Source organism: Strigops habroptila, chromosome 1 (genome assembly GCF_004027225.2).
Source record: "Strigops habroptila isolate Jane chromosome 1, bStrHab1.2.pri, whole genome shotgun sequence".
Classification (NCBI taxonomy): Eukaryota; Metazoa; Chordata; class Aves; order Psittaciformes; family Psittacidae; genus Strigops; species Strigops habroptila.
Window position 1 is genome coordinate 21289243 of NC_044277.2, and position 24232 is coordinate 21313474.

Sequence of the window (24232 nt, forward strand, 5' to 3'; positions counted from 1 at the left end):
AAAATAAACCAAGACATGGAATATGAAACCAGAAAACAAGACACAAAAATGTAATTCTTCCTCTTTCTGTTGAAACTACGTAAAACCAAAAAAAGGACACAGAATTAAAACTATATTAAACATGAAAGAGCTGTTATCTCCAAGACTTCTGCAAGTCTAAGATCTGGCTTCTTGCCTTCCATCTCTGCTAAATTATTTAGCAGGAACGAAGCACATTTGATTTGAATCTGTTCTTTTGTGAGAACCTGAAACATTTGATTAGTTGATAATAAAACCCCACAGAATTCTAAAAGATAGGGAAGTATTTTCTTTTTTTTGTAACAAGCCTCATTTGTTTAGGGCTGAGCCAGCTAAACCTGAACGGCCCCGGCAGCCTGCCTGTCATGGGTTTTCTGAACTCCACAGGATTGCTTCTGCTCTCTGAAAAACTCCTAATATGGCACAAGTCACAGCACTCATTTGACAATTGTTATGGGACATTACAGCCTTACACCGCCCCCCAACAGCAATGGCAGACACCTTACACACACATCACAGCTACAAACAGATGGTTACTCAATTCCCAATTCAACGCACAACCAAAACTTTAATGGTTTAACACAAAATACAGCAACAACAGACATGAAGGAACAACCAAAGCAGAACCTAAACGTTGCTTCCTCCAGGACGAGCTCTGCCAGTCTATTCGCGATCCTGGAGATGCACCTTCCGATTTTCCTCCACTCCTTCCCTCCAATCCTCCTCCTTGAGCAAAGCACCACCGCGAAGCGGTGCGGGTTCGCTGTGCACGGCTCGGGGCCCTACCGACACTGCGGGCCCCTCGCGAGCCAGCAGCGACGCCCGCGAAGCTCCCCCACACGGACGCTGTGCGGGCACACCAGCCCTGCGAGGCGACGGCACCAACGCTCAGCTCACCCGCGAATAACTCGGTACCAAAGGAGGCCCGAAGCCGCGCACCGGGCGCGGGCAGCTCTCGCTCTTAACCGCGCGGCCGCGAGCGCTGAGTCCCCCCGCAGCGGCGGCGAGGCGGGTCCCGGGGAGGCAGTGGCACCGCAGGCCCCGCGCGGGGAACGCTCCCGTGCCCGGGCACCCCAGCCCCGCTGAGCCCGCGCCAGCCCCGCCCCGGGGCCGGAAGCCGCTCTCCGCGCACGCGTGGAGGGGCTGCCGCGCCCCTCCGCTTCCTGCCGGCAGGCGACCTTCCTCTCCCGCCCGCGCCCCGCCCCGCCCGGCCGCCGGTCACCCGCGCGGCGCGCACGCGCGCTCGGACGCTTCCCCCCCCCCCCCAACCGCGCACATGTGCTCTCACGCAGGCGCATGCGCCCTGCCGCTGCCTTAACTCCCACCCCCCCCGGTGACGTCGGCGGGCGCCGGCGCCCGCGCGTGTCCCCGCCTCCCGGCGCGGCGGCGCGTGCGCGGTGCGCGCGGCCGGTGCGTGGCGTGCGGCGCGGTGGGGGCGGGTGGGGGCGGGGCGGGTATATATAGCGCGCGGCCGGGGCGGCGGCCTCCCCCTTGTCCCCCGGCCGCCGTCGGAGCTGTGTGCGCAGTGCGTGTGCTCCGGACACCCGGACACGCCGGCCCGGCCCCGCCGCACCATTTATTACTAAAAATATATAAAAAGCCAAAAAAAATCCAAAAATCCTTAAAAAAAAAAAAAACCCTTAAAAAAAAACCCCCACAAAAAAACCAACCCTCCTTTCTTCCGCCTCCCGACAACCTCCTGCAACCGGCCGGTTTGATATAAAATAACCCGGTGAAGCGAAGACCCCGGACCCGGCGCAGCCGAGAGGAGACACCGAGCGAGCCCGACCCCCGCCGAGGCCAGCAGCAGCCGCCGCCGCCACCTCCGCCAGGCCCGGCACGGAGTGAGCCAGACCCCCCCCGCCCCTTCACCCGACGCCGCGCAGCCGCCTCCCGCAGCCGTTAAGTTTCGAATCCGCCTCCGGCGTGCTCCCCCCCCGCCCCGTCCCTCGCGCCGCCACCGCCGGCCCCAGCCCTCACGGACCGCCGGGCCCCCGCGGCCTCCTCGCCTCGTCAGCGCCTCCCCCTTGCCCTCCCGCGCCGGGAGACGGCGGCAGGATGAACCCCAGCGCCCCCAGCTACCCTATGGCCTCCCTCTACGTGGGGGACCTGCACCCCGACGTGACGGAGGCCATGCTCTACGAGAAGTTCAGCCCTGCCGGGCCCATCCTCTCCATTCGCGTCTGCAGGGACATGATCACCCGCCGGTCGCTCGGCTACGCCTATGTCAACTTCCAGCAGCCCGCCGACGGTGAGTGCCGGGGGGCCGGGCCGTGGGGCGAGCCGGGGCGGCCGCTGCCGGAGGAGCCATGTTTCTCCCCCGCCCCCACGACGGCTCGGCGCGGTCCCCCCTCCCTGCTTCCCCACCCCCCTTCCCTGCCCGCCGCCGCCCCGCGTCCATTTTCCCGTCCCGGCGCTCCCGGGGCGGGCGCTGGCGCTGCCGGGACGGGCAAACTTGCCGCCGCGCGGGTGTAAGTTTGCGGCGGGGCCGCCGCTGGCTGACACGCGGCCTGGGGCCGCCCGCGCCTCGTGGCGGGGAGGGGATGGGGGGGGAGGCGCTTCCGCCGCCGGGAACCGAAAGCCGGCGCCGGGGCCAGAGCGACGGGCGGGGAAAGGCCCGGGCGCCCCCGCCGAAAGCCTGGGGCCTGGCGGAGCTGCCCCGGCCGGGCCGCGGGGCGGGGTGGGGGGTGAGTGAGCGTGTGTGTGTGTACAGGCGGGTTTTGCACAGGCCGGCACGGCACGTCCGTGCGCGGCTGCATGAGGAATCCAAGGTGAAGGCTAGCTTGAAGAAAGCATCACAGTCATTAGCACCTTTTAATAACTACGCAGGAGCTGGGTGTGTATGCGTGATTAAGAGGCCAAAAAGAAGGAAGCGGGACGTACCAGGGTGGTTTGGTAGCTCCACAGATGTCCAGTCAAAGCACAGGCCAAAGCGTAGCACGTTAGGACACCATGGCAGGTCTGTCACGTGTAGGGAGGGGATGAAATCACTTGGGCCTCCTTTGCTTGCTCTTCATGTGGCAAGCTGTACGCTGATCCATTTCTTTTTGCACTGAACTCTCTGGCACTGTGTTTCCCGAGTTGCGTTTTTATTAAACTAGCTTTACACGACGTGTTGCTGGCTCTCTGTATCTACTTTTTCTGAAAGTAGAGAAACTTTCCATGTAGTTCTGGTCGTGTTTGTGCTAAGTTGGGCAAACCGGCCTGTTCATTTGGAAGGCAGGCACTTCCATAAAAGAACCAAATGTGACTAATTCTAAATCCAATTAAAAGGAAGAAAACCCCCAAAACAACAACAAAAAACCCCAAACGACCAGCTAGAACATACTTGATTTCAAGTACAGTTAACAGCTTTATATTATAATGGGTTTATTTTCAAGGGTATGGAAGTGAGAGATTTGAATTACAAACTTTTCAAGCAGTTAGATTAAGTGACTTGCAAAATTTGCTTTAGTATATAGCCATTATCAGATCAGACTTTGGTGTACCGATGATATCTGTATCTAAGTAGTAAAAGTTATTGTCTCATGTTTTTTAATAGGCAGATATTTCGTCTGCTATCAGACGAACTTCAGAGAACTTTTAATTTATGTAGCCATTGTTTAGGATGAGACAATTTGAATGCTCATTTTAGCATGCTTTGCTTTCGTTCAGTAAAAACCTGCAGTACAATTTACTCTCAGAATGAAAAATAAGGGGTTAGCACAGTTCAGGGCTGTGATAATGTCAAGGCAGAAGTTGAAGGTGATTCAAACACTTCTGCTGCTTAGTGACGACAGAATTCTGTAAGGGCCAACTTTATCATTGTCATTAGTTGAGCAACTTGTTCAACCCTACGTTTTGTGACTTCCTTTGTAATTTGTCAAATATGGGGACAAATACAGCTTGTTCACCTGAGCAGTGCTTGCATTCAGAGTTTGAGAATGTGCCTCTTACAAAAATGCTGTTACTCCAAGTGTTGTACGTATGTTTCAGACTTCACGAAGCGCACATATTTCATTCTGCACCTAGTCCAGTTCAGCTAAAAGTATTTCCCATCTGTATCTAACTTGCATCTGGCACATATCTGGAATCATTTGTTTAAAATACACTTAAATGATATCGTGTGATCATGCTTTTGCAACATAATTTAATATTCTTGGCAAATGCCTAGAAAGCATTTGTTGATTTTTTTTTTCTGCTTCGTAGATCATTCTACCCATTTACTGAAACCTTGAGATAGGACAGTGATTGGTGAAATAGGAGGGTTATTCTTACACTGGTTTTATTTTGATTCCAGACTAGCTGCCTTTTCTTGCTTTAGCCTAATTCTTACCTATATCTCCAGCTATGCTTATTAAACAGCTAGTAACAACTAGCTGGGGTTTGGAAAAATGTCTTTGAAGGCGTGTTTGACATCATCAGCTGTCTGTAAACTGGGCATCTCAAAGCTCTCCCAAAACCACATTAGGCCTGATGACACGTTGGTGAGGTATGCACACATTTCATAATTGTGACTTTTTGGAATTTGAGTCACAGTCTGGAGTAAAAACCCAAGCACTCTTGTTTAATCACTGAGCGAGAAAGATTCTGGAGTAATCTGAAACTGCGCTTCTCCCGTCACATCTCTTGAGTGGTTATGTTTCGAGAGGCTTGTTACTTTACAGCTATTGCTGTGTACGTTCAGCACAGTTTAGCATTAAGTGTATATTCCCTGTGATTTTTGAAATTTAGTGGACTGTCCGGTTGCTCACAACTCAAAAGGGAACTGGTGACTCATTCAGTAAAAGCTCCAGCAGAATCAGCAGAAGTACAGCATGGGGTAGGTGTGTCCACTTGGTAACAAGTTAACTGCTGAATGGAATTGCCTCCTGAAACCAGCACTCAGCCTTTCCTGGCTGAACTGCAATGAAAGTAAGCCAGTTTTACTAGTTGTGAATTTTAATGAGACTGGCTCCTTCCTGTTGGCAGATGTATTCCAGGAATGCTTTAAAATCTATTGTGGAATGACAATGTCGTCATGTCGGTTAAGCAGAAATCTTTAAACTTGTACTTCTGCTCCGTAGAAGAGGTGAGGAGAGCTGTTAAGAGTTTCCATGCTGTCCTGGTCTTTGGGGAGGAAGTGCATTGGTCTAAATGCATGCTCGCTACTAGTTGAGAGTGGCAATGCTTGTGATGGCTGGGACCGACCCACTGTGAGTCAGATGTTTGGGAAATGTGTCCAGGAACACACGTTTTTGAGGAGTATCAGGATTATTCTAGAAGCAATTAGTATGAATTAGGAAAGCCTCTTTTCTAGTAAAGGAAGCCCTGTTACTGCTTCTGGAAATAATGAACTGTTTGTTGCTTGCACTTTTATAGGTGCTGGCAGTAATAATTCTAATGACTTCCAGGGCAATACCACTGTGTTCAATGTTTCTACTGTGGCTGGCCTGATTATCCCCAGTTCTTACTTTTTTGGCCATCTTTTTTGTTTGGGGTTTTTTTCCCCCGTTTGTAATGTAAAGCCTTCCTATGCTTTTTGTTTCTCATTATCAGTATGTAGGTTGTCTTTTCCCTCCTGCTTGATTTATATTAAAGTTTGCGAAAGCTTTATTAACTTACTTGAAAGAGTGGCAACGCTTATATTTTTTTGTGGCTTCAACTTAAATCAGTTGTTGACTTGCTACTGATGTGTGAATATAGTAATATTATCAACAGGTAATTTTTTTCCCCTCAAACAAATGTTAGATGTTTGTTTTGTTAATTTCTACAGGTGTCTTTCAGAGAATGAGCTTCAAATTCACTTGTAATCTGAAAATGTGGCAGGAAGGGATGTAAAGCGGAATGTGCCACCTGAACCAGAGGCTGATGGCAAATTTTGTTTGGCCATGGCATCCACCAAAATAGCTAAAGATAAAAGCAGCACTTAAAGAGCAAAAAGATAAAATGAGGGTTTCCACAATGTGATCAGCCCTTGGTCTTTCTAAGAAAAGCATTTAATGACATGGTTTTTAAACTAATACTAAACTGATCTCAGTCTTGTTAACATCATATTGTTCTGCTATGTGCAAATTGCAGTGAAGTGACTTAGGTGTGACTTCAGGTATTTATTGGGACTTTTTTCAGTGTTCTTCCAGACAAACAGGAAGAATGACGAAAAGGAGTTAACGTAGGAGATCATTGCTTAATAGCTTGTTGATTTAAAACCTTACAGGCATGTCTTGTTGCTTTGAAGGGGCATATGAAAACAGAACTCTTGATACTTCCTATCTAAATACACTGAGATCTTAAATTCAGGATTTGGAAAGTTAGTTATGTAGTTCTACTGTAAAAACTGCTTAATTAGAGTAACAAAACCTGGTTTACAGTTTTGCTGTTTTAATGCTTGCTTCTTCACTGAGCTTGTATGTATTTCATCATAGCTTTTAACATACATAAAATTGCAGATTTTCGAAATTGAGCATGAGTTTTAAAGCTCTTTGAACTGTCCCTTCAGTCCAGAAGTCCATCACAGATCTTTTTTTGTCACTAAGGAAGGAGTTGTGTGAAACAGTTGCCTGAACCAGGCTTGAATTCCACCTGGCAAAGATATTTTGTCAGTTTAGAGTTATTGGTGAGTTAGGAGTTCCTATATTAATGTTTGCAAAAGACCTCATGTAGGCACCAGCCGTACCCCTAAAAGCATTGGTTATCGATAGGATAACACATCTGTGTGGTGTGGGAGTGGCCAGCTGTTCTCCAGAGATAAACGTTTAAACTTCTTACGGAACAGGTCATAATTGCCATCACTCAACACGTTTTCTCCTGTCACCATACTGTCTTTTCATAGTGGAGTCCGATCCTTTGGGCTTACTGGGATTTCTACAGCTTGTTCAGCTGGCATGTGCTCCTTCGTGTCCTGAGTGCAGCTTTTGCTGAGGAGCTTTTGCCAGTTTTTATTTGCTTAAGACAGTGGGGCGTAGTTACATTGGAGAGTTTGGGTTTGCATCTCGATGGTGGTGCTTGACTTAAAATAGTAAAAGTTTTATGAAGAATTGTACTTCAAACGGTATTTGTGTGCTCATTAAGATAACTTGAGTGTTTCCTACTAATTCCATGATGTTTTTCCAGCTGAACGAGCTTTGGATACCATGAACTTTGATGTCATTAAAGGCAAACCGGTGCGCATCATGTGGTCTCAGCGTGATCCCTCTCTACGCAAAAGCGGTGTAGGAAACATCTTCATCAAAAACTTGGACAAATCAATTGATAACAAAGCTTTGTATGACACATTTTCTGCTTTTGGAAACATCCTATCTTGTAAGGTGAGTGGCAAATTATTGGTGTGTTTAATGGTTTGACACAAAAACCCTCAAGTTTATGCTGGAAACTTTCTATGGATATTACAACAGGTTTTCTCTTTGATAGGTGGTATGTGATGAAAATGGATCCAAGGGTTATGGATTTGTGCATTTTGAGACACAAGAAGCTGCAGAAAGAGCTATTGAAAAAATGAATGGTATGCTGCTTAACGACCGCAAAGTGTAAGTCCATACAGACATAGTTGGGGATTAACAGACTGAAATTCACTTTACAGCAGATAAATACTTAAAGCTCACCTAGAAAAGACGGGCTGTTCTAAAAATCTCTAATTTTGAAGAATTGTAGTGCTAGGAATACTATGAATTGTATCACCTGCCTATTCTAAAGGCAGCATAAGTTCAGAAAAGGCTGATAACTGACTAAAGAAAAAATTGTCTGTCAAGCCAATGCTGTAATGAGGATTTGGGAACTTCTCTGGTTTTCTGATCTTACCGGTCTGAGATAAAATACAATCCATTGGGTATTCTGAATAATGCTTCCTTTATAAGAGTTGGAAATAGATACAAGATCCATTTTTTGCATGAAACTTAAAGCTCTAGAATTACTTAGTCCTGGATAGTGGTCGGGTTACATTAATGTATTTATATGAATGTCTGTTAATAGGCATACCTAGGGAATAGGAGGAGAAAATAAACCTTACAGAAACACAATGTTTTAAACATTATCGCTGTTCTATACTGAGGGGGAAGGTATTTGCTACTTGGTTAGTGATATCTAGTCTTGGGGGTAGGGGGACGAGTGTGCCTCACAGCTATGCCTAAGGGATCATTATGGTATTTGGTATAGTTGCAAAATAGCTCTGTAAATACTTGGGAGGGTTTGGAAAAAGGATAACAGAAATCAGCATCAGCTTACCATCATGGATTACTTCTACATGTAGAGGTGGATAGATCAAGTCACATACGGGGAGAACATAGTAGTTTTTTCTGCTTCTGTGCTTGACTGGCATTGCTGTGGATGTTTTTACTCAAATTCTATCTTTAAATAGAATTTAAACCTTTTCAAATCAGTAAAAAAAAGTCAGCATGTAGTTGTAAAAGCATGTGATTTATGTAAACTTTGGTAAATTACGTCACGAGAGCTAATTTTGCTTTGAATTTCTGTTCAGGCTAGGCTTTTAAAAGTGAAACAAAGTATTTCACTCACTATCAAAATCTGTTGCACCACATTGCACTATCATTCTTGCCATCCTTGGTTACTATAAATGGGGCAAAGTTGTCAAAGTTTAAGAAAATGTTGAATTACTGTGTGCTATTTCATTGGATTTGTCAGATTTGGAACTGTAAAGTTGGACAGTACGAGAAAATTGGAGCAGAAGCCTACTACAGTCAGAAATCAGTGTTAGGTGTGTAATGTCTGTACTAGAGCAGTTCCTTGGGTTGCAGAGTGTTGGGTTCAGCTTTCTCTGTATGAAGTGACCTTTTGTGTCCGCAGCCAGTTTGCTGCTTACCTGTGCCTATTTAAAAAAAAACCAAAACAGCCTCCAAACAAACAAAAATCTTGTTTTGATAGAGGCTGGAAAGGTGTGGAAGGGGTTAGTTAAATATCCTTTGCTTAAAAACTGGACCGGTGGATCAGAGAATGGCAACTACTTTAAGGCTGCCAAGTTTTTAGTATGTCAGAGGGATTATGCTGATATCTAGAATTTCTGTTTAGTCACTTTACCCGCCCATTGTCCAGCTCCTGTTATCAAAGGCTGTTTTGTAAGAGTAAATAATCTTGCCAATGGCTTGAAAGCATTTTTATGCTAATAACTGTGATATGCACCCTGATGTAGCAAAGGATAGTGAAACTGCTTTTCTGATGGAAGTTTTATCGTAAATATTTTATCTAAAGAATTTCATGCCTATAATGAACAATGAGACCTATTAAGATTAAAATATTGATGTCAGAGGATTAAAGTAAATTTTTGAACCTTGACAGACATGCTTTAATCTACACTATTCTCTTCTGTAACCAGATTTGTTGGAAGGTTTAAATCCCGCAAGGAACGTGAGGCAGAGCTTGGAGCCAGAGCAAAGGAATTCACCAATGTTTACATCAAGAATTTTGGAGAAGACATGGATGATGAGAGACTTAAGGAACTCTTTGGCAAGTTTGGTAATGTCTTAAACTTTAAGTTTATATAAACACGAGTGAACTTCAGCTTCTATTTTATCCGTACAGTGTTTTATAACACAAGGAATCAGCTGGCTGTTGGTACTTAATTCCAATTTCAAAGGGCAGTAATGGCCACTGCAGAATTTTAAATATGCAGAATAGCATATATAATCCTGCCATCAGAATTGTTCCCAATAATCTGAAAATAATGTCTGAATATGTCTTTGGGATTTGAATTTATATGTTAAAGTTGCAAACAGAAGTATTTTCTGGTTTAGTATATATTGATGTTATGAATTCACTACAGGTTATGTGACAAAGGAGTTTGCTATTGCTTTCATTGACCTGCAGACTTACTTTTACTCAGAGTATCTCTGCTTTTGTTAGTTGCTTTGTGGTGGTTAACCTAATGTGAAATTATAAGGAACTTTTCCATTGGCAAGCTATTTGGTTCTGTCTTGATCCTCAGTTCTGCACCGGGCAAAATTATGGCAGGCATATGATCATGATGTAGTAATGTATATGATGTGTCATCACCAAAACAGGAAATGGCAAACTCCTTAATTCAGTTCCAAATTCTTACACTGGTTTATAGGGTACATTGATTTCCAGCCTCAGCTTTTTTTTTATTTTTCTATTTTCTTTCTCCCATGCTTTTGCTGTTCTCCAATGGGTATCAAGTAAAGCAAGGGAAAGCCTTTATATGAGATGTTCTATAGCAGCCCTAAGCAGCATTTACAGGAAATTCCTTTCCGCTATTGAAGTGTCTGTGGTTGAAATGGTAGTAAATTTAGCTGCTAATGCCTGTCACAATTTAGTCTGTGAAATGCAATTTTTCAACAATTTGGAATTGCTGAACTGGAATGGTCTTTCACCAGAATAAATAGTGAAGCACATACCTGACAAAAAGGCCTCCTCTTCAGCTTTCAGTATCTGTTTCAGAGGATTGGAAGCACTAATGCTTTTTAAATGTCATGATTTTTAATGACAAACGAATTTCATTCATGTAGAGGTGAAATTCATACCCCATTTTGGTTGAAAACACAGTAGGAAAGAAATTCAGCATGGCAGACTTCACTCATAATGGCTGAAGTTTAGCATCAGGCAAATTAGGAATTTTATACTGAAGGGTGCTCTTTGCTAAATGCTATTATTGGTGCAGGAGTCCTTTGTAATACAAGTGAAATAAAGTAAATATTAAGACTTCTCAACAGGATGTTCGAAAGGTGAGGAGAATACACTCTGTATGCAGAGCACAAGTATTTAATTCTCTTTTTAGGTCCTGCCCTAAGTGTGAAAGTTATGACTGATGAGAGTGGAAAATCCAAAGGCTTCGGCTTCGTTAGTTTTGAAAGACATGAAGATGCCCAAAAAGTAAGCTTTTGGACTTCATTTTAGGAATTCTTTAGCTGAGACCCAAATAATACGTTTCATTGAGTGATCTGGAATCTTGTGAATTCATTAAGGGCTTTTAATTGGTCAAGGACACTGCAGAAACAGGTGTCTGCTTCCTAAATAACTTAGCATAGTTTCTGTCATTTAGAATGCTCTCTTATGAGCAAATGTCAGTTGATTTGAGGAGCCTATTAAGTCAAAATACTCTGTGAGACAGCTGGAACTAGTGTAGAAATGGGCAATCCTGAATAATTTAATAAGCTGTTGTAGTTGTGCTTAAAGGTCTTGGTAAGATTTGCACTCCCTCATGCTGGGCAACATATAAGCATAATAAATTATTACATCTCGGCAAAACCCAGATGAATCATTGGATCCAATTTGGTTGCACAAAACATTTGTGCAAGGCAGAAAGGATTGTGTTTTCAAACTTCAGCACTGCCAAGTCAGCAGGAAATAGTTCTATGAAGCATGTTTAGCACAGCTGTAAGAAAATAGTCATAGTGCCCTATGAGATGTTGCTTTTACTGTGAAGAGTAACTTTGGAAGAAGGGTTCTTTTGATTTGTGTGTGCGTCTGTAACATGCCATTATGCTGTACAACTTAATCCTTCATCAGCTGTTTGCCTTGATGTGCCAGTTGACTGTGGCAATAGAGAAAAACTCAACACAGAATTAATCAGGGCAGCAAACGAAGTTTGCTTTTCAAAAGGCATTTTGGTGATTTGTCAGTACTGCAAGTGTACAAGCAAGAGATTAGAACAAATCCTTTCTGTCTTACATCTACATTGTTCAGTCTTCCATACATTCATTGATGAATTGTGTCTCTTGTAGTAGTCAGAATCACATTTGGTGTTTCAGATAACATAAAATTCTAATATCTGAGTATGTATATATTTAGTGGCTTTGATCAGGAAGGTATACCATAAACTGGTGACTTCTGGTTTTAAATCAATTGCATAAATCTATGCCAGAGTTTTCACCTCTTAATAGTTGTGACTCAAAACAGCATAAAGGGAAAAAGGTTTTTATACTCTTAAGTATTTCCTTAATGAAAGATTAAAAAATAGTTTTTAAAAAAGCCATATACACCAGCTGCAGCTCAACATACATTATGTGACTTGATTATTTCCCCCCCCCCCCATATAAGAATAGCTTTTTCATCCCTTGTCAATTTACTTTAACTGGATGGAAGACCCTCTGAAAGCAGTTTCCATTTTGCTTTAAGCAGGAAAGTCTTGGGGTATTTCATTTCAGCTAGTGGTATTTTAAATAGATTGGCCCTTTTTCTGGAATCCTTATGAAACTTTTTGTATTGGAATTATGTAGTTCTTTTGCATGCCTGAAAAACACTGGAATACAAAGCACTACTAACTTCTTGTTTATTAATGAAGGCTGTGGATGAGATGAATGGGAAAGAGCTCAATGGGAAACAAATCTACGTTGGCCGGGCTCAGAAAAAGGTGGAAAGACAAACAGAGCTGAAGCGCAAGTTTGAACAAATGAAGCAGGACAGGATCACCAGATACCAGGTTCAGTTTCCATTCAAGAGGACTAACTTTATTCTACGATATTTTTAGATTTACCCAGATCATTTGCTTTCAAAAATAACCTGACTTTTTTTTTAGGGTGTAAACCTTTATGTGAAAAATCTTGATGATGGGATCGATGATGAGCGTCTTCGAAAAGAATTCTCCCCATTTGGTACAATCACTAGTGCAAAGGTAAAGTAAAGTTCATAGATTGTGCTTGTCCTTTCTCTGAAAATGAGCAGTGATCATTTTCCTTCACCAAGGAAGAGTGATTTATTTCGCTGACAACAGATGTGACCCAGTCATTTGTCACTGCTACTATCCTCTATATATATCTGGACATCTGCTTTCTTGATTATTATACATCTCAGGTTAAATGCATATGATCATCCTTTCTTGAAATAAACTGGGTACTAATATTAATGTGAGAAAATGACATCTTTTCATTGCAATAATATCTTCATCATTACTTCATTGAGATTTTCATCTCTATTCAGTAAACAGCTATTAGTTAAGCAGTTATATTCCTTTTTGTAAATCAATTTAGTAAAACAAACCTGTGGCTCACTTCTGGTAAGCTAAAGAATGAAACTCATGTGGGTCGAATAGATATGTCATCCTTTTGTTTTAAAACTACATTTTGTCCTGACAGGTCATGATGGAAGGTGGCCGCAGCAAAGGATTTGGATTTGTATGCTTTTCATCACCAGAAGAAGCCACCAAAGCTGTCACAGAAATGAATGGTAGAATTGTGGCTACTAAACCATTATATGTAGCTCTAGCCCAGCGTAAAGAAGAGCGCCAAGCTCATCTCACCAACCAGTATATGCAGAGAATGGCAAGCGTAAGAGCAGTACCTAATCCTGTAATCAATCCATACCAACCAGCACCTCCTTCAGGTTACTTCATGGCAGCTATCCCACAGGTACGTGTAGGGATGAGTAACTGAACGTTTTGTTCAGTGCATAAAATCTGTTTAGATTTAATAGTAAATACAACTATTAGCAGGTGTCCGTAATCTCAGCATTCTAATGTCCTAGCAGAAAGGTGGTGGACTGTTCAGTGTGCCCTTCAAAGATAACGTAGTTACACAATGTTTTTGTTTGGCAGACTCAGAACCGTGCTGCATACTACCCTACTAATCAACTTGCTCAACTTGCTAGACCTAGTCCTCGCTGGACTGCTCAGGGTGCCAGACCTCATCGTAAGTCTTTACCTCTTTCCAGTGACTGTGGTAAACTCCAAAGCATTTACCTTTGAACTTTTAAATACATTTTCACAGCATTACAGTATCAGTCTTCTCTGTGTCATGATAGTGGTATAACTTCTGAACTCTTCTTGACGTCCAGTGTTTCAGCATGTAACTTAGTATATTCTTTCTAAAACATAGCATTCCAAAACATGCCTGGTGCTATCCGCCCAGCAGCACCCAGACCACCATTTAGTGCCATGAGACCAGCTTCTTCACAAGTTCCACGAGTAATGTCAGCACAACGTGTTGGTGAGTTAAGTATTAGACTTTTTTAATTTTGCTGATTCAGAATGATCTCTCAAAAGCGGTCATAACTTCAATATCACAAGTGGTAACACTTCTCTCCTTCCCTGGCTCTTACTAAATGAGTAAACTAGTAGTTGCTTTAAATATTGTCCCAGCAGAGACGCCTGCTGTGGTCCCGTCTCTTTAGCAAGAAGCATTTCTTCTTTTAGTGTGCACTGCAGTAATGCTGTGTGACAGCTGCCATTTCTAAACATTGTTGTGGCAGTTGTAATAGCTTGCGTGTAGAAATAGCGAGATGATATGATTTTAGCTCTTATTATTTTGTCATAGATAACTGTGAGCCAGTATCATGTATGCAGAATCTGCACATCACTGAATGAACCAGAATTGATTATAATGGAGTCTTAATTCTCTCAGAATGTATTAGGCAGTAGTATTTTTTAGCTACGTACTTCATGAAAGCATCTTTTTTAGGGTGACTGTTGACGTAAACTGCTCAGGAAATAAAGTGTTATTTGAGGTTAGAGTGAAATTAAACTAGTACTCAGCCCATGTGAGTGTTGTCTCACAGATCTCTTGTCAATAGCACCTAAGAAAAGCAATTTGTTAGCAAAGTGACTGGAAAGTAACATCCAGTAAACTTCAAGCTTTGAACCTTCAGGTATAACCAGTGATGTGACAGTTGACAAAGCTACTGAGATGAATCTATAATGCAATACCTACATTAGGTGTTCAGTTTGGGCTGGTTTGTTGGGGTTTTAACTTGTACAGTGTAGACTAAGTAAAAAATTGAATTATACACAGAATTATGTTACTTTTTTCAGCTAACACAGCAACACAAACAATGGGTCCACGTCCTGCAGCAGCAGCTACCGCAGCTACTCCTGCTGTACGCACAGTACCACAGTACAAATACGCTGCAGGTGTTCGTAATCCTCAGCAGCATCTTAACACACAGCCGCAGGTGGCCATGCAGCAGGTACGTGACTTCAGGAACTGGTCTGTGCTTTTGCTGGTGCTTTTTGCAGAGGAAGGTGGTGGGTGGGGGCACTTGTGGTTAAGAGCTGTCTTTGTTATTCTAGAATTGAAGCTCTGCATTACGGCAACAGAGTTAGAGCCTTGGGGCTTTAAGTATATTTCAAGTTCACCTGGGGCAGGATGTGATCCCATGTTGCTTCATATTTTCCAGTTGCTTGCTACCTTAGCCAGAATTCTCTTTGTGCTTGCTCCACAGTGAAGCGGGTGATACTAACCTCCAGTATCACTTGGCTCTAAGCAGTAACTTTTGATTAAATTGCTTAGTTGTAATTTCTTCCATGTTTCTGACAGTGCAGGCATTGTTTATGTTGAGTTGTGAAACATTGGGCATTTTAAGCTGCACCTAATTATGAACTAAAATTTAATTTTGAAATGGTGTCAAATTAAATTTGCAGCCTGCTGTCCATGTGCAAGGTCAGGAACCCTTGACTGCTTCCATGTTGGCTTCTGCCCCTCCACAAGAACAAAAGCAGATGTTAGGTATGTACACGGTCTGTTTCTCTATGTCTTGTAGCAGAAGGACACTCAAAGTAGTCTTATCAATGTTAAAATGTGGAATAACTATTAGAACAGGTGTTTGTTTCCCTTTCTCTTAAATCTAGGCTGTGTTTGATGAGATTGGTCACTCAGATTAGCTTTTTTCTCTCTAGGTGAACGTCTCTTTCCTCTCATTCAAAGCATGCACCCTACTTTGGCGGGTAAGATCACTGGGATGTTGTTGGAGATTGACAACTCCGAACTCCTCCACATGCTCGAGTCTCCTGAGTCTCTTCGTTCGAAGGTAGGTGGACTTCTGTCTTGCTCTAGTTTTATCAGCAGTGAAGTCTACACTGATTGAACAGCTGTTTATGCTGGCACAGTAGAGTAGCAGCAATGCAACAGTGGCCCAGGGCAAGAAGTTAGAATATCCTCTTTCAGGGGGCGGCAGTGACTTACATTAGCATGAACTGTAATGTTATCCTTTTCTTTTTAACAATGCAGGCATTGTTTGTGTGTATAATTTAAACTGTTTCATTAACTTAAATATACAGAAATGACTAAGCTTTCCTTTATTAATTTTTCTTCTTAACAGGTTGATGAAGCTGTAGCCGTACTACAAGCCCACCAAGCTAAAGAGGCTGCTCAAAAGGCAGTTAATAATCCCACTGGGGTTCCAAGTGTTTAATAAGTAAGTTTTCTGAGCAGTGTGGTTTTATAGGTTGACTGGGGCAATAGCCCTTAGTCCATGGCCTTCTAAGCAGCATGCTTCCAGGCTCTGGATCATTTGCAGCTACAGCAAGTAGCAGCTATGGTCACAGTTGTTAACAAATTTTGTACTAAATCCTCTTGTTCAATTCTGTAGCTCATGATTAGCAAATGCTACTGGTATGTCTTGCATATTTAGCTGGTATTAGAGCATTGGTTTGAACAGCATATTTAGCTGGAATTAGTTCTAGGCATGCGTGCAGAAACAGGCAGTTCTGTCAGATGCTGCTATTCATACTGTTGTTCCAGAGGAACTTGTGGAATTGAAGTAAGCTTAAAACTGTACTCCAGCCTTTTTTTTTCTCTCCTTAGAAATGAAGTACCCTATTCCCACTATAATTTGTATACGCTTGCCAAAACGTAAAATTATACAGTAATTAAAACTTCATACTGTCTTGACTTCACATTTGGGTGAATTTAAGTTTGATGTCAGTTAAAATACTGATTTTCTTTACTGCCTTCTGTGGGGTTAGTGTCTTAATTTGCATGACAGGAAGAGGCAAAATGTAGTATCTTTATGATTTTGAAAGGGGAAAATGTTGCGGAGTTAAAGATAATACAGGAGTCTATTCCTTATTCAGTCCAGTTAGGTTTTGGTTGTCTATGAACTTTGCACATTTATAGCCATCAACTGAAGATGACTGCTTTAATATTTGCTCACTTAAAATTACCCTTTTTTTCTTGGTCTTTTCATTTCTGGAGCTTTCCTTTTGGAGACAGAATTTGAGTTATGTTTTTCCCACACTTCTTCCTTTCTCCATGTATTTTTTTTTTCTGCTGGTGACACTTTCATACTGCTTCAAGACCATTATATGCTTAATGATGTTTTAGGAGTTGGAAATTGTACTGCTGGTGTAGTTGTTTGCTGAGCCTTAGTATGTTGACATTAAGAGTAGAGGTGACCTCCAGTCAGGTTACTTACAGTAACAAGTTAATTGTGTGTAGCTACTGTGTGAGGCTGTGTGATGGTATCAATCACTTTGGTGTGATGCCATGAAACCCCAAAGTGCTGTAAGGCTGTCAGTTGCGGAAGGCAGGTCAGGAAATACAAGGTGCTGCTTTAACTAACCACGTTGTTTTTGTTTGCAGAAAGATCCAGGACTACAATCTAGAACTTCGCTTCACCGAAGAAAAAAAAAAATCTAAACATGGAAAAACTATTAAATATTGAGAAAAACATTGCAAAATATAAAATAACTAAAAAAAGGAAAGGAAACTTTGAAGCTTATGTACAGAGCAACGCCGGGGCTAGCAAAACAAGTGCTAGTCCTAGATTACTTATTGATTTAAAACCTAAAAAAAAATAGTAAAATAAAAAATACAAATTAATGTTTTATAAACCCGGGGGAAAAGAATTTTCAGCACAGTACAAAAATTTAAAGCATTCCTTTCTTTAATTTTGTAATTCTTTACTGTGGAAAAGCTCAGAATATCACCACTGTTTTAGTTGACAGTGAGAATTGATAGCTGAGCAAAGAAACGTAATTTGGATTATAAAATTCTTGGTTTAATAAAAATTCCTTAAACACTGACTGACTTGTGGTGGTTTCTTTTGTATGGGGTACTTCTCATAAGGTGGTCACTCACAGTGCCAAGTTAGAATCCCACTCTATAGTATGTTTCTAGAGCTAAGCTTACATTTAGCCACCTGCTACTGATAATATAAACTGAGGCATTAAAACAAATGAAAAGAGTAGCTAGATCCATATCTGGGTTTCACATCCGTAATAGCAGATATCTGAGCTCTTGTCATTATCACATTTAAATACCCTACTTTGAGATGATCGGTAAGAAATGCAAAAGGCCTGTGTTGGAATTGTGTAACACACCAATACATGATCCCATTTGGCCACCTGTGCGCGGTGCAGGTTTGGGTGGAAGGAACAGTCTCTACTTAGGTCTCTGGCTGTGGCTTTAGCTGGCCAGTGAACCGCGAGATGGAGGCACAGTCATGGATAGGGTTGAAGGAGCAAGGACTGGCTGCAATAGGCACTGTTGAGAAATTCCACTATTGTGAACATAGGAACACAAGATGTTCCTAGAACAAAAAAGGTGAGGTTTCCAGGTGGCAATGTGTTAAGAATTGAATGCATAGTAACAAAAATACTGTGCTGCTTACACAGTAAAACTGCTCTGTGGATAGGACTGCTTAATCCTCTGAGGAGGATATTTCTAATGCTGTGTTCCCTAACAAGTGGATGGCTACTGTTAGCTTTTTCTTTTTAATCTGTTAGAGACCAACTGGTTTAACTTCGGTACATTTTGTGGTTTTTAATGTGCTGAACAAATCTTTGTCAGAGGCAACTTTGAAAGTCTCGGCTAGCTCTTTGGTAAGTAAATTACTCAATTATTACTGAAAAAGAATACAGTTGGGGTGCTTTAAATCAGCAGGTTTGAAAACTGTGAAAGGGATCTGAAATTGAATGAGGTTCCTTATTACTTTCACTCTAGAGATCTTCCAAGCAAATGAGCAATGGCAGCAAAAGTGAGCAGAGCCAACACTAGCACATGAGCTGCTTAATTTGCTACAGGACCTTACTGAGGTTGAGAGCTTTGTAGGATTAAAACTGTTAAATGCTTAATCAAGACAGAGTAACAAGCACTTTTGTTGTAAAACAAACTTGGTGTGAGTTAGCAGATACATTGAGGTTGTCCAGCTACAGACAGGTTATCTTGGAGTTGCTCTTGCCTTTTTCCCTCTTCTTTAAGGGAATACTTTCTGCAGACTTGCAGAAATCGAGAGGCATTTTCTACTTAGTTTAGCCCATAATTGGCTCTGTAAGATCCTTAATCAAAACTGATAATGCAGGGCAGAAAGGAAGCAGTGAAGATGGCATGCTCCCCTTTTACAGGCAAGGGAAAAACCTGGCAGGCTGGGGATGAGGGGAAGGAACAAAGCTGTTGAGGAGGATGGCATGAGCCTTATCCATGGCAATCCAATGGTCCCCAGTTGCTGTATTTGAAGGATGGAGTTTTACAGAATTGAAGGAAAGGGCTAGTGAGTTCTTTCTGGAAGGGTCTCTGAAATCCTCGTTTTATGGGAGGAATGCCAGTGTTCTTTGGACCTGTTGTTGCAGCCTTAAAGCCCTTCAGTATGCTTTCTGGACTGACACAAAAGAATTCAAGAGTGCTTTTTTTTTTCCCCTTGTGCAAAGATTTTCAGACCAGAGATTGTTCTAAGTGAATTTGAGAAATAAGCCTAGAGAGGTGAAATGGGTCTGGCATAAATGAATCCTATTCAAAATCCCTCATTTCACTATAAAAGCATTAGGTTAAGCTTGTACAATTCTTATGTTCAGTCCTGTCCTGATGGAGGCAGGCTGGGTTAGCCTTGAATTTGCAGTCCTGAAGTGTATGACTATAATTAAGAAGTTTTTGAACTGACTGGTAAATCCTACAGAGGAGATGGTTCAGACAGATCCATACATGGTAAGAGGTTGAATGTGCAACTAATTTTATGTAATTTCAACTGCAAAAACATTAAAGCTTTGGAGACAGTTTTAAACACCTGAAAGTATTTAGCTCTGCGATAGAAATGTTGAACATTTCTATGTTCTATGTTTCTATGTTGAAGAATCTGATAATATTAAAAGTTTAACAGAAGGTCTAAAGGATAATGTAAAGACCTATTTGCAGGAGTTTTGGGGCCCTACCGGGGAAAGTAAGAGCCCACCTCACTTCTGCTTGTTTCCCCAGATAAGGGGTAATGTGTCTTTGGTGAGTGTGCTGGAGTTAACCAAACTAATCTTTGTGGTTTGTAAGAATGTGAAGTTGTTTAACCTCTTGCGTATGTGGAAACTGAAAACAGGAGGAACAGAGGGGTTCTTCCAGCTCTGTACAGGGCATTTGTGGGTGTGTCAAGCACTAGCATCTGTACCAGCCTGGAATACTAGGAAACTTGTGATGGAACAGCACAGTGAGGCAATTCTGCTGAGGCGGTCATGACCGTTTAAGAAAACAAAACCCTGGCTTGGTTGCGTTTATTCTTCCCACTCTTGCTCACGTAGTAATTGCCCACTCTATGCCACAGGCACCTATTTAACCAATCTCTTCGGGGGGGGGTTTGGGGTTTTGGTTGGTTTTGTTGAAGAGATAATGAATGTGTGTGTTAGCGCCTCTATCAATGTATCTTTAGAGTACTACTGTAAAACAATGTACCACAGAGAAAAATCAATTTCTTCAGTAGCAGTAAAACCCTGTTCCCTTGTGTTAAAGGGCAGCCTCACTGGCAGTCACTTCCTTCTGCCACATGTGTCAGAGGCTTAAGTTGATCCTCTACTGCCATGCAGCCACCCAGCACTAAGCTGATTTTGCTGGCTCCTCTGGTATTTTGTTCCATCAGTCCTTCCCTGCCTTCCACTCCAACCACAGCAAATACTTCAACCACAGCAAATACTTCAGAGTTTAGCAGCAGCCAAAAGCCTGCTCCAGAAATGAATGGCCACCTGCTTTCCCAAGCAGAATGTGGCTTTATGGGCAACCAAATCAAAGGTTGGGTGCACAGGTAATTGGGATTGCATGTGTTCTCTTTGCTGCTCTGCAGAAGGCTAGGAAACCTGGATTTCACTAGGTCCTGGGGCAGGAGTGGCAAGGTCATGGAAGTCAAGATGTTCTTGAGCTGAGTAAAGTCATTACAGGTGCTGGTTTACACTAATGAGGTGTTTGCCCTTGAATAAAGGATGTCTTCAGTCCTTGCACCTAAATGCATTTCCTTCTCAGGAGCACTGTTCATGATTGCTATGGATAACTGGATGCTGAAAGACAGACATTTACTGATTTGGATTAGGATTCTTGGCAAAAAGGCTTTCTGAATTCTACATCTAACAGACGTATTTCTACTTGGGTAGCGTACACTGGCATACCTGTTTGCATAACTGCTATGTACTCTGGTTCCAGATTAAGGGGATTTCATTTGTGTCTTTAGGAAATTAAGGCCAGGTTGGACAGAGCTTTGAGCAACCTAGCCTAGTGTGAGGTGTTCCTGCCCATGGCAAGGGGTTGGAACTAGGTGATCTTTAAGGTCCCTTCCAACCCAAACCATGTTAGGATTCTAGGAATAACTGGAGACACACACACCAAGAAAACCCCACCAAACTCACAATGAGGATTTGTATTTATTCTCAATATGCCCAGGAGTTGTGGTCGAAATGGAGATCGAGCCACAGTTTTGTCCTTGGGACCGCAATTCCGTGGGCTTTCACAGTTGCATGTTTCTGGCCATCTTTCTCGGGATTAAGTAGGAAGCTTCATTTCTGTGATTGAGCCTTCCATTTTCACTCCATGCAGGAGTAAACTACTACTGAACATTTCATAGCTTTCCATATACTTGAGTTGCCCCTGAGAGGTGATTCGAGGTTAGATATGCCTCCTGAGCAAACCCAGCACAGGCTTGGATTTACTGGAACCAGCGGCTACTCTCAAAAAAGTCACAGTTCTTCTCTCAGATCACTTTTTGTTGTAATAGGCACCTTGAATTAAACCACCCTGTTCCCCTTGCCTCCTTCCCATTTTTCCTTTGATCAACTAGTCCTTTCCTCACAAAGAGAAACACTACGTCCTGCTACATCAATTAGCTGTCTCATCAATGTCATGGCAAGTGATACTAAGAGCCTCACACCACCTCTGCAGTGAAAGCCATAGGAAGGCTACAAGGTCTGGCAGGGAAATGCTGTGGATCTTGGACCAGTTTCAAAGGCAGCATGCTGACTGGAAGAGGACCTGCAGCTCAACTGCCAGCGAAGGAGGTGAGCCTGGGACCTCCCTGTCCTCATGTGAAGACTTGAAACCTGGGGAATCCTTGCACGCCTTGCTCCTGCTGGGTGACCATTTCCATCTGGGATCCTGTCTCTTCTGAGCTGCTGCCTCCCTTCTTCAGAGGTTTTTCCTCAACTGACAAACCAGAAGAACACAAAAAACCTACCAAGATACGATTCCTCTGCAAGGCAGGCAGATGTTTCAGCACACCAGCAAACTAAATGTTGTTCCTTAGGCAACTGCAAGTCCTTGTGGTACAACCACCTCTGCAAAGGAAAGCTTTTAGTCCCGTTTACCTTCTGCAGGATGTGGTCAGTAATGGCAGATAGTAGCTGTACCCACATGAAAACACAGCTGGCAGGGTTACAGATCCTTAGGGCATGGCATTTGAAGTGAGCACAAATTTGAAACACACGTTTTCAGCTGCAGTAAGACCACAAGGCGCACAGGTAGTTGGACTTGGGCAACAAGGGAAAAATATTTTCAACAAACAATCTGAAACTCAGATTTCGCGCTTGTATTGGGGTTGAATGTAATCACTAAGAAAAAAGGAAATCGCAAGCTGGGCCAACATAATGGGCCTGTTGCACATTAAGTACTAAGAGCAGTATATCTGTGCCAAATAGTCTCCTGCTTCCCACGTAATCTGCTAAAGAAACATCCCTAATCAAGTCACGTTCCAGCTGGCTATAGCTGTCCAGAGGTATGTACTTTTTTATAGCTCTGAGCACACTTTAGAATGTTCCATCTGAAATCTGAGCTTGCAGAAAACAAAAATGATGCCCAGGGCGTGCTAACTGATTGTGTCACATTGTGGTAACTGGGACATTGGGTTACACATAGTCTAGGTTAAACCTGAAGTCAGCAGATGACATAAAACAGAGATTACAGTTTAAAAAGTGCCTCCCAAACATACTGCATTGCCACATCTGTAAGTGGAAGCTTGCTTAATCCTGCCTCTTTCCACTGTTAGATTTGCACCGAAGGTTGCTTGTTTCCCCTCCCGTAGTTTTCCAGAGGGGAACCAGGTTCAGTCAGATGAGAAGAGACCACCAACCTAGAAGAGAGCAGAAGTGGAAAATTCCTGCCCATGTCCCAGAGCGAAGATCTTTCCTCTGTCTGCCTATACTCCTGTTTTTCCATCAAACTCATTCTGCAGCCACTTTGTCTCCCAGCTTACAAGTAATGACGGGGATTTGCTGAGTGGCCTGGGATGCAAACGAGGATACACACAGCCTTGCTCAGGAGAGGGGAAGGAAACTTCTTCCAGAGCTGCCCAGAGTGTGGGTTTCTCATCTCCCAGGTACAACAGGGTGGCTGTGGCACCAGGAGCTACAGCGTTTGATCTGTAAGAGGGTGGTTACAATGGGTGCTCCAGAAATCGTCAGACTGGTTGTATTTGGCTGCACAGGTGAAGAAGAAAAACAAGTCAAGTTATCAAACATGTTACACAATGTTATTTTACTGAGTCTTCTCCAGAATGCCCACAGTTAATCCTGTTTCTCGAAAAACACTTCTTGTTCCACCGGGAAGGGTTTTCCCCAGGTCAGTTAGTGAAGCACGGCCTTCCTGGAGTAATTTTCTTCCTTTTGGTGAGGGCAGAGCACTGTGCTTATGTCAGGCCCCAGTCTGCAGCGAGCCATTTCAGCTGCATTGTTTCCATGCTGATGAACTCATTTCATGTCTCCAACAGCTCACACTGCTTGGGTAAGGCTGTGAGAACTTCCACAGTGGTTCCTGCAGCACCTTTTCCCCAGGGGTACCAGAAATACACTGAAGGAAGCTATGAAACACAGCAAGTGTAACCCATCTTTATTGTCTGGCAGTTAGCGATGTATGGAAGTCCCAGGGCAGAGATGGACTTGCTGTTTTAACTATATTTGACATCCAGTGAGGCACTGTGGGGAAAAATCACTTTATTTTCTTATAAACCTGCTGCATACCGCTCTCACCAGTTCGTCCCTACTTCTTGTTCCTTGAAAAACAGCGAATTATCATCACTTCATAGTGAATTGTCACTTCGTAGCCCCCTTCCCCGCCCTATTCACACCTCCTTCACTGTTCGGCCCCGCTCGCCGCTGCTGCCCTTCCAGCCCCCTTCCCCTGCGGGCCATTAGTTTCCCCCGTGGCAGAGCCGCCCCACCACAGGCTCCTGTTTCGGGGGGTGTTAATTAACCTTTTCCGGAGGGATGTTAATTAAAAGCCGCCGCCGAGGCAGTGCCTCAGGGACTGTCCCGCCTCAGTGCCCCCTGCCGCCGTGTCCGCTCCCACCCGCGCCGCCCGGCGGCTCCCTCAGCCCCGCCGCTGCCCTGAGGGGACGGCCCCGCCCCGCC

At 43.2% G+C, this 24232-nt stretch overlaps 1 protein-coding gene across 2 annotated transcripts; it reads left to right on the forward strand.

The window, feature by feature from the left end:
- Positions 1 to 1505: 1505 nt before the first annotated feature.
- PABPC1 (poly(A) binding protein cytoplasmic 1) lies at positions 1506 to 17677 on the forward strand. 2 transcript variants are annotated; one of them, XM_030472102.1, is made up of 15 exons: positions 1506 to 2269; positions 7090 to 7283; positions 7387 to 7502; positions 9302 to 9432; positions 10721 to 10815; positions 12227 to 12364; positions 12461 to 12556; positions 13017 to 13289; positions 13475 to 13568; positions 13755 to 13865; positions 14687 to 14841; positions 15296 to 15380; positions 15551 to 15681; positions 15973 to 16068; positions 17235 to 17673. In XM_030472102.1, exons 1-14 carry the CDS (start codon positions 2077 to 2079, stop codon positions 16063 to 16065), a joined length of 1905 nt encoding a protein of 634 aa, XP_030327962.1. In that variant the 5' UTR covers positions 1506 to 2076; the 3' UTR covers positions 16066 to 16068; positions 17235 to 17673. The 2 variants fall into 2 exon arrangements, with proteins under 2 accessions (XP_030327962.1, XP_030327890.1); XM_030472030.1 differs by having other exon boundaries at positions 1507 to 2269; positions 9302 to 9441; positions 17235 to 17677.
- Positions 17678 to 24232: the final 6555 nt, after the last annotated feature.